Source organism: Trichechus manatus, unplaced genomic scaffold, assembly GCF_000243295.1.
Source record: "Trichechus manatus latirostris isolate Lorelei unplaced genomic scaffold, TriManLat1.0 scaffold00250, whole genome shotgun sequence".
Classification (NCBI taxonomy): Eukaryota; Metazoa; Chordata; class Mammalia; order Sirenia; family Trichechidae; genus Trichechus; species Trichechus manatus.
Window position 1 is genome coordinate 1,839,069 of NW_004444186.1, and position 14,965 is coordinate 1,854,033.

At 42.5% G+C, this 14,965-nt stretch overlaps 1 protein-coding gene across 1 annotated transcript in view; it reads left to right on the forward strand.

Annotated features, from left to right (window-relative positions):
* Window positions 1-10,174: 10,174 nt before the first annotated feature.
* Window positions 10,175-14,965, forward strand: part of CTSS (cathepsin S) — a 20,693-nt gene continuing 15,902 nt past the window's right edge. Inside the window, exons 1-3 of the mRNA XM_023724607.1 lie at window positions 10,175-10,331; window positions 11,231-11,563; window positions 12,112-12,167. Coding sequence (XP_023580375.1) covers window positions 10,306-10,331; window positions 11,231-11,563; window positions 12,112-12,167 — 415 coding nt within the window. The 5' untranslated portion in view covers window positions 10,175-10,305. The remainder of the gene's footprint in view (window positions 10,332-11,230; window positions 11,564-12,111; window positions 12,168-14,965) is intronic.

A 14,965-nucleotide genomic window follows, 5' to 3' on the forward strand; every position in this document is an offset into this window, starting at 1 on the left:
AGAAGTTCTAATGCTGTTTACACTTTTACTATCCCTTAACCTGGAGCTGGGGGCTCAAAGCGGGTGTCTCAGTGGAACTAAGCTGAGATCCGAAGATTGAGTGGGAGTTTTCCAGGAAAAAGAGTATTTCAGGCAGTGAAAAGTCTTAGGAGAAGGAGGAACTGAAAAATTCGCTAGAGCTAAAACACGGAGGTTAACTGGGGAGGCTGGAGAGAGAGAGCAGTTCTCAGTCCTCCATGTGATTATGAATCAAACAGTCCTCAGTCACTGTTTAGAGTTATTCTTGACTTCTGTGCTTCTCTGGTGGTCCGTATGAGCAAATCCTGTCCCTCTACCCTCAAAGTATGTGAATCTGGCCACTTCACTCTGGTCATACCACCACCACCCTGGTTGGAGTCCCCATCATTTGTCCCCTGGACTTCTGCAGTAGCCTCTAACTTCTCTAGTCTACTAACAGTCCATACTACAGTCTGTTCTCCATACAGCAGATCACATCACTCCCCTGTGCAAAGCCCTCCCATTGCACTTTTCGTTTTTGTTTTATTTTGCTTGAGGTGAAAGTTTACAGCGCAAATCAGTTTCTCATTCAAAAATTTATACACAAATTGTTTTCTGACACTGGTTGCAATCCTACACTTTCATTTTTTTAAAACAAATATTAAATATCTACCGTCTGCTTGGTATGGAACCCCTGGTAGTGCAGTGGTTAAGTGCTCAGCTGCTAATCAAATGTTGGTGGTTCGAACTCACCAGCAGCTCTGCGGAAGAAAGACGTGGCAGTCTGCTTCCGTAAAGATTTACAGTCTTGGAAACCCTATGGGGCAGATCTTCTGAATCCCAGTCTTTTTTCCTGGCGAGTCTTCTGCCTTCTTGCCTCTGCGTGAAGTTTAATTTGGGTCTTTTCTACCCTTTAAGGCTCTAAACTATGGGGTTTTAGGTTGCAGGCCACAGGCAGGAAAACCTGCTCTTAGCAAAGTCATGTTTTCTTCTGTCTTCTTCGCTTTTAGACGGCCACTTTCAGATTAATTGTACTCTTACTGAAGCCTGCAGAGGGAGCCCAGACATGCATGCTTGGGCAGACAGGTCAGTACTAAGTGAGCTATTTTAACTAAGAAAATAAGATCTGTTACTGAATTTTCAGTACTAAGTTAATCACTTTGTGGATAAATTAACAGAGAATAAAACTAGTATCAGTAGCAAACTAAAATCTTTTCTTGAAGACTCTCTTAAAGACTTATCTTTAAGTCAGACAGCTCCTTACAGAATCTGGAAGCAGCTGCCTGTCAGGTGTGCGAGGTTAAGAAGTGGGACTGCCAAAGCTGAGGCTGCGCAAATGTTGCAAGTGGGGCACAAGACTTCCTTCTTCTGCTTTTCATTTCTCCTTTTCTGTGCCGCTTAGGAGATGTTTCCTCATCTGTCATGGGAAGAAAGCAGCATTCTAGATGAGATTTAGTATTGTACTTTTGGAGACTTGTTTCTCATCTCTATAGTTAGATAAATTTGTAATAGCAAATGTGCCCCATTTTAAGGGAAGCTGCTGTGCAAAAATCCAATTTACGGCTTTGGAATGTTGCCAGATGCTTTTTAGTTTATAAAATTCATTCAGTGGACACAGGAATTGATCCTCTAATGACATGTTTCCCTAATGTATTTAAAAACTGTATTTGTTTTAGACCTCTTTACCAGGAGGAGAGCAAAAGAAGCAGAGAAATCTAAGACTAAAAGCCTCAGAAGCCACCATCAAATGGTGATGAATCAGAAGTGAATATAAAACACGTAGGTTAGGAAACTTAATCCAACAGACATGTATTATTGTCTGTGTGTTAAGCAGCAGAAAAATACAAAAATAAGGGATGACAGGACGCCCTGTTCTCAAGGTAACTATGGAGATGAAAAGATCTTATATGATACAAATAGAGGATATGTCCAAATCTGCATGGTACAGTCTGTGTCATGAAAGTCCAGAGAGGAAGGATGAGTGGGGCGGTCAAGAGAAGGCTTCATGGGAGACAGTGGGTCTCGCGGGATGAAGAGGCCAAGGAAGAAGAGAGGAGACAGGAACGACCAGACGCGCATGGAAGGCCCATGACACCAGCTCGACTGCAGCCGGGAGTTTAAAAGCCTGTTCCAAATTGAGTAAAATGCTCAAGGATGAGCTAGATGATGGGGAAAGATCCTTGCAAGGCAGAGGATCTGGATTTCATGCAGCAAGCAACAGAAAGCATTTGTAGAAAATGGCATGATGAAAATGTGTTTTAGGAGCACATTCTGGCAGTGATATACAGGATGGGATTTCAAGGTAGACTGGATTGAAGACTGTTGAAATAATTTAAATCAAGTCAGCAAATATTTATTGACCATCTACCGTATCGTTGTATTACATGCCATGGAGAATACAAAGATAAGTAAGGTATATATAACCCCTGTCCTTAAGGGGCTAACAGGTAGTTTTGAAGGTGAAGACACAAATAATTGTAATATGAGGCAAAAACTTCAGAGGATGATTCTTCTGTTCTCAGAGCCTGAGTTTGCCATAAGGGAGCCTCAAAATGCTGCAGAGGTTCAAAGAGTGGCATCCAGTTGCAGGGTAAAGGAAGATTTTCGAAAGAAGTGTCCTGTGAGATGGGCCGGGAAAGAGGAGCAGGATTTCAAGAGGCAGGGTGGAGGGAGGGAAATCCCAGACAGTGGAAGGTAAAATGCTAGAGTAGGGAACACGCTCCTTTTAAAACTGAGTTCACTCCCAGGTCAGCAGCCCCTTCTGTCCTCTTGACCAAGATATAACCTCTGGGAACTTTAACGTCCGCTCTATACAATAAGAATAATAATTGTACCACCTCATAATGTTGTGAGGATTAAATAAGAATAGACGAAGAAGATGACATCTTCACTGGCACATGACTGGTGTCCAGTCAGTGTTAGCCAGGACTATTCTAATAAAGCAAGTATAAGTACAGAGGGCAATGAGCATAGCCGTTCTAAGAACATGGAGAAAACCAGCTGCTTAAGCATAAGGCTCGTGTATGAGGATGTGAAGATGAAGCTATAAAGAGAGGGTGTCTTAATCATCTAGTGCCGCTGTAACAGAAATACCACAAGTGGATAGCTTCAACAAAGAAAAATTTATTCTCTCACCGTCCAGCAGGCTGCAAACCCAAATTCAGGGCATCAGCTCTAGGGGAAGGCCCTCTCTGTCAGCTCTGGAGGAAGGTCTGTGTCATCAATCTTCCCTTGGTCTGGGAGCATCTCAGCGCAGGAACCTCAGGTCCAAAGGACATGCTGTGCTCCTGGCACTGCTTTCTTGGTGGTGTGAGGTTCGCATGTGTCTCTGCTCATTTCTCTCTTTTATATCTCAAAAGAGATTAGTTTAAGACACTATCTAATCTTGTAGACCTCATCATAACTGCCGCTAATCCATCTTATTACATCGTAGTGATAGAGTTTACAATACATAAGGAAATCACATCTGATTATAAAATGGTACACAATCATACAATACTGGGAATCATGACCCAGCCAACTTGACAGATAGTTTTGGGGGACACAATTCAATCCATGACATAGGGTGATGCTGTTTTGTATAGAATCGGGCACAAAGACTTTGTTCTTAAATCAATAGGCAACACGAAGTCATTGAAATTTTTTGATAAAAGAAGTATTATGATCAGATCTGTGTTTTAGGAGAAGACATGGTGAGTGTTCAGACCTGTGTGGTCTGACATAGTAGCCACAAGCTGCAAGTGGCTACTGAGCGCTTGATATATCGCCAGTCAGAACTGAGATGTGCTGCAAATGTAAAATACACATGGATTTTGAAGACAGTACGAAAAAGAATCTCATTAGTAATGTATTGATTTCATGTCAAGATGATGTTTTGCATATATTGAATTAAATGAAATATACTTAAATAAATTAATTTCACCTGTTTCTTTTTATGTTTTTAAATGCAGCTACTCAAGAATTTAAAATTACTGTATGACTTGCATTATATTTCTATTGGACCATGCTGTTCCCGAGGTGGTGGAGGACTGATAAAATAATGTCAGGGCTTTGACCTTCCAGTAATGGTGAACTAGGCAGTGCAGACCAACCTTCCCACTGAGGGCAAACAGAAAAGCTGGAAAGATATTTAAAAGAGATATATATATATATATATATATACTTGAAGCCCTCAGAGACCCAGCAAGGCAGTGAGGACTTACTGGGGCAGACTGAAACATGAGATGGTTACAGTTTGACGTATGATGATGGTACACTGAGTACTTAGAGGAAGGCTAGCATCTCCCTAGACTCAATAGAAATTTCCATCTGGATCTTTCTACATAATAATTTATCATGCCAGCTATAGTAAACTTACAAAACTGAATCCCTTATATCCCCTCCAATCAAAATAACAACAATTTATCACCTAAGTTCAATCAAAAAATATTTTCTGAGCACCCAGTCTGTGCCAGGCCCTGGGTTGGCTTAAGAAGTGTACTATCACTTGCCATACCAACACCCTCAGGAATCAATCACTCTCCCCTCCTCTGCTAAGTCTAAGATTGATCTGATAAACAATGACATTTTAGGGAAAGGCAACAATAATAGAGTGGTTAAGAGAATGAACTTTGGTGCCAGGCTGCCTGGATTCTTATCTTGCCTCTTCCATGTTCTTGCAGGGTAACCCTGGGCTTGGACTAGGGATAGGGATTTGTAAAATAGGGAAAATAATAATATCTACCTGTCTTGGTCATCTAGTGCTGCTGTAACAGAAATACCACAAGTGGATGGCTTTAAAAAAGAGAAATTTATTCTCTCACAGCCCAATAGGTTACAACTCCAAATGCAGGCTGTCAGCTCCAGAGGAAGGCCTTGTCTCTCTGTCAGCTCTGGAGGAAGGTCCTTGTTAAATTTATCATTATGCTCTTCTCTAATCTTTTTAAGTTCCTCTATTGCATATTCTGGGTTCTGCTTAATTTCCTTCCTGATGTCTTGAAAAGTTCTGTATATTAATCTTGTATTCTGCCCTTAGTAATTCCAAGAAATTTTCTTCATCTGGAAAATTTCTAGATTCTTTATTTTGGGAGCTTGCTGAAGCCACCATGGTCTGCTTCTTTATGTGATTTAATATTGACTGCTGTCTCTGAGCCATCGATAAATTATTATATTTATTTTATATTGCTTGCTGTGTCCTAGCTTCTTGTTTTGTTTTGTTTTGATATGCCCAAATAGGCTGTGTGAGCTATCTGAGTCGCTAGCGCCCCTGAAGCTCCAATGTCCTGCCACCAGGTGGCCAGATCTGCCAGTAAGTACAAGAGCCCAGGAGTCCGCCCACTCCTCCTGTATGGATTCAGCTCAGGTGTCCAGGTAGTCGACCACCAAGTGTGTGGTGCAGGCTCTCACCTACAGTTCTAGACAGGCATGGGCGATTGGTGTAGGCACAGGCATCTGGCTGAAGCAGGGGGACACACACTGAGCAAGGCAGGGGACCAATGGCCACCCCTGAGTGTCCAGGAGAAAAGCATGTCCCTGTTCCCTAGAGCATGTAGATGGGTGGGTTTTACAGCCAGGCTATGAGCACCCAGTGCTGTTGGCTGTAAGGACTGGGGGGGCTCCTCTTATTCTTGGGCCCCTGTCGCAGGTGGTTAGGTGGTGTGGGTGGAGCCGCCAGTCCTCAGGCCCCTGATGTGGTAGGTGAAGACCCTGCTTAACGGGCAGAGCAGTGTCAAATGTCACAAACCTGCCCCTTCACAGCTGAAACAGTTGAAGTTAGACTTCAGGTATATACCCTATTGTACTGTGGTAATGAGGGCCTACGCTGTTGAAATGCGCCCACAAAAGTCTACGCAGGGGTAATGGCACTCAAAGTCCGTGGATCCCTTATGCCTGTGCCTAGGCAAAGGAGCTGTGCTTATTCTGAGTTCCTGGCTTAGGGGAACTGGCAGATTATTTTTTCCCCGTTCGTTAATTTGTTACCTCTCCAAGGCTGGGAGAATGGCTCAGGGCGCGTGATGGGTCCTTCTTCCGGCCCAGGGGACTCGGCAATCACTGAAACCAATCCCGGACCCAGTGCAGAGCAAGGAGCAGGGAGGTAAATGGGAGAGAGGTTTTTCCCTAAGGGGGGTGTTTTTGATCCACGCAGTAGGCCAGACTCAAGAACTTATCTTTTGCCGATTGAAGGCTGCTTCTCACTGGTTCTGGATGGCTGAGTATACTCTCTGCCACTGGGTCTCTCCCGATGTGGAAAATGCCTCCCAAGCGCCGCTGCTTGCCTGCCTCAGCGCTCACCCCCAAGCTGATCCGGGTTGAAGGGCTCAGACTCTCGCCAGGTCAGGTCTGGCAACTCCTCGCTGCTTCCGAACCATGTCTCCCTCCCCTTGCCACTCAGTCCGATTCCTCAACTTTGCCTTTGATGTTCAGGGCTCCTAGATTATCATATGTAATCAATTCACTTGTTTTTTTGGGTCTTTGTTGTAAGAGGGACAACCGGAAGCGTCTGACTACTCTGCCCCTCCCCCTGGAGGAAGGTCCTTGTGATGCGTCAGTCTTACCCCAGTCTGGGAACATCTCAGTAGAGGAACCTCAGGTCCAAAGGACGCACTATGCTCCTGGCACTGCTTTCTTGGGGTGCGAGGTTCCCATGTCTCTCTGCTCACTTCTCTCTTTTATATCTCAAAAGAGATTGGCTTAAGACACTATCTAATCTTGTAGACCTCATCAGTATAACTGCCGCTAATCCATCTTATTATGTCATAGTGAGGAAGTTTACAACACACGAGGAAATCACATCAGATTACAGAATGGTACGCAATCATACAATACTGGGAATCATGACCCAGCCAAGTTGACAGATATTTTTGGGGGACATAATTCAATCCATGACACTACCTCACAGGGTTATTGTGATGATTAAATGAGTTAATATATGTAAAGTGCTTAGAAGAGTGCCAGGCACACAGTGTCTGTTATATACTGGGAATGAAATTCAGATCTAGGCCCAATCACAGGAGCCTCTGGAACAAGTATACTGTAATTGAAGTCAAGTCTAACACGTTTACAGTAATATTTCTTGTACTATTTTTTCAGTGTAGAAATGTAGCTTTTCAGCTACATTATGGATTAGATAGGCTTTTGTTGGATTGCCTAAGAAACTAATCACCACTGTATCATACTTCTTCAGGAATGTGTATTCTTAGACCTAAACAGCCTTCTTACATGTCTTTTAGAACACAATCTTTGCAAGTCGAAAATTGCCTGTGTGTATAGAACCTAAAACACACTGAATTGAAGAAGGCTGTTTTACTGGGCCTGCACTTGAACTTTACAAATAGAGTGAAGCAACTGTCATTCATCTTCCACCTTAGCACCACCTTCGATAGCTTCATATCCTGTGCCTCTTCTCTGTCACTGCTGCTGTTGGTAACGAGCGCCTTTCCAAAAGGGCTGTACTGATTTTCTAGGTCTGGCAGGATGTAGAAAGGAGAAATGATTTGAAGACAAGTTGATCCCTCATGACAGGGCTGTGTGTCCTCGTTTCCTGTTCTAATGTTTGTGACACAGTCCAGCTGTGATTGAGCAACGGTTTTGGTGTCCCTGACAAAGGAATTAAATGGCGGCTTCAGAACCCTGCCCCATCTATCATATCTTTGAAGCTTTCAATTTTGTCTTCCAGATTCCTGGAGGAAATTATTGTTCTATGGAAAGGCTCTCCAATTTTTAGCAAAGGCATTCTAATCCCCCAAATAAAGGCACTACACAGTTCTCCTAAAATCTGGAGCAACCAATTTGTTATTAGGTGTCCGTGAGATTAAGCCATCTTTAAGCATGAAATTTTCTATACCTCCCAACTAGATTTTAGTAACCTAAAGTAGGAATTGTGCATTTTTTGGTTTTTCTCCATATCTCCTTAAATGCTTGAAATATGTTAGCTGACTGACTAGCCAAGATGCCAACCTGGGTCGCCTACATCAGTGATGGCCAAGCTTTGGTGCTCAGATTAGTGTAAATTCTTCATTCATTCATCAAATATTTGCTGAGATTCCTCTTAATCTCAAAAGATAAAAAGATGCCAAACGGAACATTGATAAATAAGTGCCAGGAGTGTTAGTATTTCAAATAAATATCCCAAAAGGTAGCATTGCTCATAACCGTCTATGTTAACACGAAGTACTTTGTTAGACTCTTGTTCTGCAAAGAGAACAGACCTAGCAATAATTAGTTGGAGTCATAAAATCTTACCACCTCATGGAGGGGTATTATAATTGCATTCTATTGCTGTTGTCTTACACTGGTAAGCTACCATGAGGTTAGTATTTCTGAACTACTTATGCACAGGGAAAGTGAGCCACTGGTAGGTTAACTTACTTGCTCTGGGCCTTATAATCAGCAGCTGGCAGTCAAGACAAATGCAGAAGGTTTTAAGCTTTTTATTCAGCCCATAAAGTGACAAAACAAAAGGGGCAGTTAATATGACTTGTTCTTTTTCCCATAAAAGGAAATTCATTTGTATTTTCCCTGCCATCCATCTGTGAAACTTTAGTCTCTGCTAACACCTGCATGTTAATCAGGGGTCACAGTATATCAAAGTGAAATAAATGTAGTCTCTGCTTAGTTCTTGAATCCTACAGCAGACTGGGAAGACGTGGGTATGCCCCTAAGATCTCTTTTCATTTTGGGACCAACTCAGCTGAGTTTCAGGGTAAGTCTGGAATTCATTTATAGACTTAAAACGAACATGGGAAGATATGTAACAGCAGTAGCTGCCCCAATTATGTCTAGAACACCCCTAGATGAAACAGCTCGCCCCTGAGTGTTCCCCATTTGGTAGACGATTATCTGAAACAACTAGAGGAGTAACTTCATACACAGTTGTGTTTAGACACTATCCAGTAATGGGCTAGAAGGGCTTTTCTGTTGCCCGATTACCACATTCATGGTCTGTACTGAGTATAGGTGTGTTTGTAGACCCTGTCCAGCAGAAAAATGATGACTGAAAATAAACATGATCTCTTCTAAAAACAGTTGTCTACAATTTGTACCTTAAAGGAAAGACATTTGTTTTTATGTACGTTTCCTCATTAAGAAAACTGAACCTTAGATGTCTGGGGGGACAAATACATACACAGTGAAACCTGTGAGAGCTGGAACTTGATGGGACTGCCTTGTTTTTCGCAAGTTTTCCACCTTTAACAGGGTACGGTCTTACCACTTTTCATTGCTCCTTTTAGTGGAAGATATTTGCATTTTCCTTCTCTGACAGGTTCCTGCTTTACACAGTTTCCAGCTCTTGCAGGTTTTACTATATAGGCACCAAAGCTTAAAGCAAAAAACTGGGTGGAAGACAATCTAAAGTCATCGGGAGCCCCACAATAGTTTGCTTCTGTAGTTTCCTCTGTTCACAGCCCGGGAAAAAGCTTCCCAATTGACCTCCTGGGTCCCAGTGCTTATTTCTCCAAACTCAACTCTCCTGTGAATGTCATTATTGAGTTTATCTATCTGGGTAGTATAGTTTATTTTAAAATGGTAGGAAGTTCACACAGTCTCTGGACAGGCCAGAGAATCAGGCAGGTTTAAAGATTACGTAGCCGGGAACATCACGCAAACCACAAAGACAGGGGTGGTCAAAGGATGGTGCCCCTGAACAGACAAAATATTGGACATAAACACCACAAGTCGTACAGGTGACACTGGGGACTAGATGCCGGAAGCTCTGCTGCTGCTGGGGGACCGCTCCCCCATAACCACTCCAGCAGTTTCGTGTCTATAGATGTATATTTTTTTCTAGGAATATACTAACATATATTACTTTCAGTAAAGAGATTTTGAATTGATGAATGAAGGAATGGCTGGGTGACAACTAGACAAGAGTAGATTATGGGTGGACTGTGTTAAAAGGAATAAGAAAGGTTTTCCTAGGAAATCATGCAGAGAGCTGAGATTTCAAAAGCTTAATCCCAATCCCTTCATAACTAAATTTTTTTCCATCTGAAAACTGGTGTTTTTTTAGTAAGAGTGAATTACCCAAGTGATGAGGGATTAAAGAGTAAGCTGTACTGCTCTTATCTGCTGAGTTTGTTCTATTGATATCCCCCACTGCGGGCTCTTTTTGATGGTTTACTGTACCCACACTGTCCCCAAAACTGTACGCAGAAGCTGGAGGTAGCTCATCCGGTTAGATTTTAAATGAAACCGAAATGAAAGTTCACTTCCTCATTGTGGATGCCTCATGTGACAAGTTCCGATTTCTTCTTAAAGTCAATGTAACTCAGGTCTCCTTGCTGCTTCTGGAAGCCTTGGAGGGAGCCCATCAGTTCAAGGACTCTTCCTATGGGTGTTCCTGCCGGCCCCAGCAGGTAGGCACTGCCTGTTGCTTTTCTCCCCGTTTGCTCTCCAAACACCCACCTTTATGTTTCAGCTCGCTCTGCCTGCTGGTTCACAATCTTCTGTCTAAGGAAGTCAGCTAAGAAATCACTTGCCCAACTTGCTCTTTCACTTTTTGACTAAAAACAATCTCTTTTTGAAAAGTTAATGTCTGCTTAAACATCTAAGCCTTAGGCTGAAGCACAGCTTTCTTTGGAATGGTTACAATTCTAAATGTTTTGAATTAAAAAGAAACGTGAAAAGAAGTAAAATCTAGTTTGATGGAGCTAGTCACTTGTGTTGAAAGTCCCTTTGAATTAAATTTAGAAGCGGTGTTTTGGTAAGTAGTTAATTGCTTCTGTTGACACAGATATTCTGATTGCTGAGAAAAAGAAGTTTAAAAAGTAAAATGACCCACGGGCATGAGAACAGTACGTAGGCTTGTCTTTTAACTACTTTTAAAGGTCATGGACGTTTAAATAAACCAGTTAAGAACAACTCATGTACTGGAAAATTCAGAAGCTAAACCTGATTCTTCAGAGGTTTGTCTTCTTCTTAAGGGTGACTTTTTTGGAAAGGAAGAAAGAGGATTTCAATGAACTAGATTTGTTGGCAAATCCTGGAAAGCCCTGGCTTCCCCGCCGCCCCCCGCCCCTCGCCCCTATAAATTTGGTTTACCGGATACTGGGAAATTCCTGAAAATAACTTGTTAGCGCTACTAAGCGATGGAAGTGGTAGTTTAGACATAAACATGACGTTATATGTGGCTGTAGATCCCAGAAAGTTTCCTAAATAATTCTGTCCCTTTGATGGATTTTTGTTACGAAAAAAAATACGGTCAGTACCCATGCAGCTAGTAGCCACTCTTCGTATGTCTTCTTTCCTTACACAGAATGACGTGGGTGGTTTGGGTGCTCCTGCTGTGCACCTCTGCAATGGCGCAGCTGCATAAGGATCCCACCCTAGATAACCACTGGGACCTCTGGAAGAAAACCTACGGCAGGCAATACAAGGAAAAGGTAGATGAGATTGCCATGCAAGCGATGCGCTTCCAGACCGTGTGCTTTCTCCCTGTCCAGATTCTGTTCTTCCAGCAGTGTTGTAATCAGTACTACTCACTCATTTCTTGCCAGATGCCATTCTTGGTGCTAGAGATACAGCAGGAAACAAAACAAAGTTCCTGTTCTTACGGAACTTCCATCCTACTGAGAGAAACAGCAAGGAAGTAAACGGGTAGCTATAGCGTATGGTAGATGGGAATAAGGGCAGAAGAGAAAAATCCAGCCAGGAATGGGGGACAGGAATGGCCTCAGGTGACGAAGGTGGGGAGTGGTTATTCCATGTATATGATAGGATGGTCTGAGAAGGCTTTACAAATAAAGTGACATTTGAGCAGAGAATTGGCAGAAGCAAGGGAGCAAGCAAGGTGAGTAACTGAGGGCAAAGGTCCCCGGCCAAGGGAGAACAAATGCAGAACTCTGAGGAGGGAGCACGTGGGGTGTTTGAGGAGCTCAAAGACCGTATGGCAGCTCCTGCCCATGGAAGCGCTACCAGATGTTTCTTGACTTTTACTTCCCACCTTGTAATTCTGTTTACTTCAAAGCATACCGAGGGACTGATTTTCAAACTTCACCCTGTTCTTCAAAGAACGAAGTCCTATAACTATATAATATCTGTAGTTTATAAGCTAGCATTATGTGTTAATTTATTTTCTGTATTTCTTTGTATAAAAATGACACTCTCAGTAGGACGCGCACTCGGTTGTTTTCCCAGTGTGATCAATTTCACCCTCACCCGCTCCCCTTTAGGACTAGGCCCCCGGTTTCAAGGTTGGCTAGCGGGAGATGTGCTGTTAGCACCACTCTCTGGCTAAGCGAATTCTGTCCCTCGTTTGAATGATGCCCGTCCTTCAGGAGCAATGAGCATGACTTTTGATTAGAACTCCTGATGCCTTTACAATTTATCACCAAGTTCACTTACTTGTCTCTTTTATTCATCCCTGCCCTTTGTTAGATTTATTTTCTATATTCCAGTTCTTCCTGCTCTAGTGGTTTGGGAGTGCGTCTGTATCTGCCCAACACTGGGCTAACAGAGTAAAACCTTGCTCCAAGGGAGAAGGGACTGACTCCAGGCTCCCCACCTGAAACCTGTGGCCTTGAGGGGTGAGGGTGGCATAAACCAAAAAAAAAAAAACAAACAAACTAGTTGTCATTAAGTCGATTCCGACCCACAGTGGCCATATAAGACAGAGTAAAATGCCCCCATGGGGTGTCCAGGGCTGTAATCTTTTCCGAAGCAAATTGCCACAACTTCCTCCCATGAAGCAGCTGATGGGTTTGAACCGCCAACCCTCTGTTAGCAGCTGAGCGCTTAACCACTGTGCCACCAGGGCTCCTTGGGGGTGAAGGAGGGGGTGAGCAGTTAATTCTAAGGGGCACCATGGATACTGTATTCTGTGTATATCATATTCTATAGACATGAAGCCCCTGGGGGGCAACCAAAGTGACAATCAGAATATGAGTTCACTCCTTATAAAATTAAACTAATAGAGCAAAACAGGATTTTAAAATAAAACATCCACACCGATGAATGAGAAATGGTGAAATAATTTAGAAATCCTGTCAGAAATCTTGGAAATGAAAGATACAGTCATCGAAAGAAGAACTTAATAAAAGGGATAAACTGCAGACTGGAGGGAGGTGGATAGACTGAGCAAAGCGGGAGACAGCAGCACGGAGGCGTTCACCCTGCATGCGGCACGTGGGAATAAATGGCAAAAACTACGAAAATCGAGGTGAGAGATGTGAAAGAGACTTGGAGTCTCCCACATACACCTGATAGGAGTTTCTCAAGAAGAGAATTAGATGGAACGATGGAGAAGCAATATCTGAAGAGATACTGGCTGAGAATTTTCCAGTTATGAAAAAAATCCGGGGCCTCCAATCAAAAGTGCTCCCCAGTAAATGACAACAGTAAGAAGTACACAGGAACAGAAATGTTTCTGGTAAATGCTGTAACATATACAATTTTGCAATCACAACCAAAAAATATGTGTGAGGTTACATAGGTAGATACGTATGCATGTATGTGCATAAGAAGGTACACGTGAGTGTACAGGTGTCCGTGCATAGGTGCATCTGTAGGCATATGTATATACATGTTTGGGTCTGTTGCATGTATATATTCACATATATAATAAAGCTCATAGGGGCACAGTTACAGATACTTCCTAGACAGAACCAAACACCTCACTGGATTGGTTTACTGGGTTTGAAGGCTTAGGACCCTAGTCTTGTGGGATAACTCAGTCAACTGGCATAATGTAGTTCATAAAATGTATGTCCTACAGCCTAGTTTGGTGAGTAGCATCTGGGGTTTTAAAAGCTTGCGAGTGGCCATCTAAGATACAACTATTGGTCTGTACTCGTCTGGAACAAAAGAGAAAGAAATAAACCAAAGACTCAAAGAAAATACTAGGCTGCAGGACTAATAGCCCACACAAACGACAGCTTCATCTATTCTGAGACGAGAAGAACTAGATGGTGCCTTGCCACCACTACTGACCCCTCTGACCAGGTAGACAGTAGATGGTCCCGGATAGAATGAGAGAAAGTTGTAGAACAAAACTCATATTCTTAAAAACAGACCAATAGAGACTAGAGAAACCCCTGAGACTATCGCCCTGAGATACCCTTTAAACTTAGAACTGAAACCACACTCGGAGGTCACCTTTCAGCTAAATAACAGACTGGCTTCTAAAATAAACAATATCACCCATGTGTACTGTACTCCTTTAAAAAAATCATCTATATGAGACCAAACTGTCAACATTTACCCTAAAGCAAAGATGAAAAGGTAAGTGGGGACAGGGAAGCTAGATTAATGAAAATGGAACAACCAGAGTGGAAATAATGAGAATGCTCACACACTGTGAAAAATTTAACCAATGTTGCTGAACTATATGTGTAGAAACTGTTAAATGGGAACCTAATTTTCTGTGTAAAAAATTTTTTGATTCTTTATTTTTTATTGTACTTTAGGTGAAGGTTTACAGATAAATAGTTTCTCATTAAACAGTGGTACACATATTGTTTTATGACATTGGTTAACAACCCCACGACATGTCAACACAGTTCCTTCTCAACCTTTTTTTTTTTTTTTTTTTTTTGGTGAAAATATACATAGCCAAAGATACACCATTTCAAAAATGTCTACACGCACAGTTCAGTGACATCGACTATGCTCTTCCAATTGTGCTGCTATTCTCACTTTAGATGAAGGCTTACAGAACAAAATACTTTCTCAGTTAACAGTTAGTACACATGTTGCCCTATGACAATGGTTAACAACCTCACTGCACATCAACACTGTCCTTACTCAGCCTTGGGTTCCCTATCACCAGCATTCCTGTCCTCTTCTGCCTTCTAGTTCTTGTCCTGGAATGCTGTGCCTCATTAGTCCTGTTTTGTTTTATGGGGCTGTCCAATCCCTGGCTGAATGGTGAACCTCGGAAGTGACTTCACCACTGAGCTAAAAGGGTGTCCGGGGGCCATACTCTTGGGGTTTCTCCAGTCTCCTTTAGGGCAGTAAATCTGGTCTTTTTATGTGTGAGTTAGAATTATGTTCT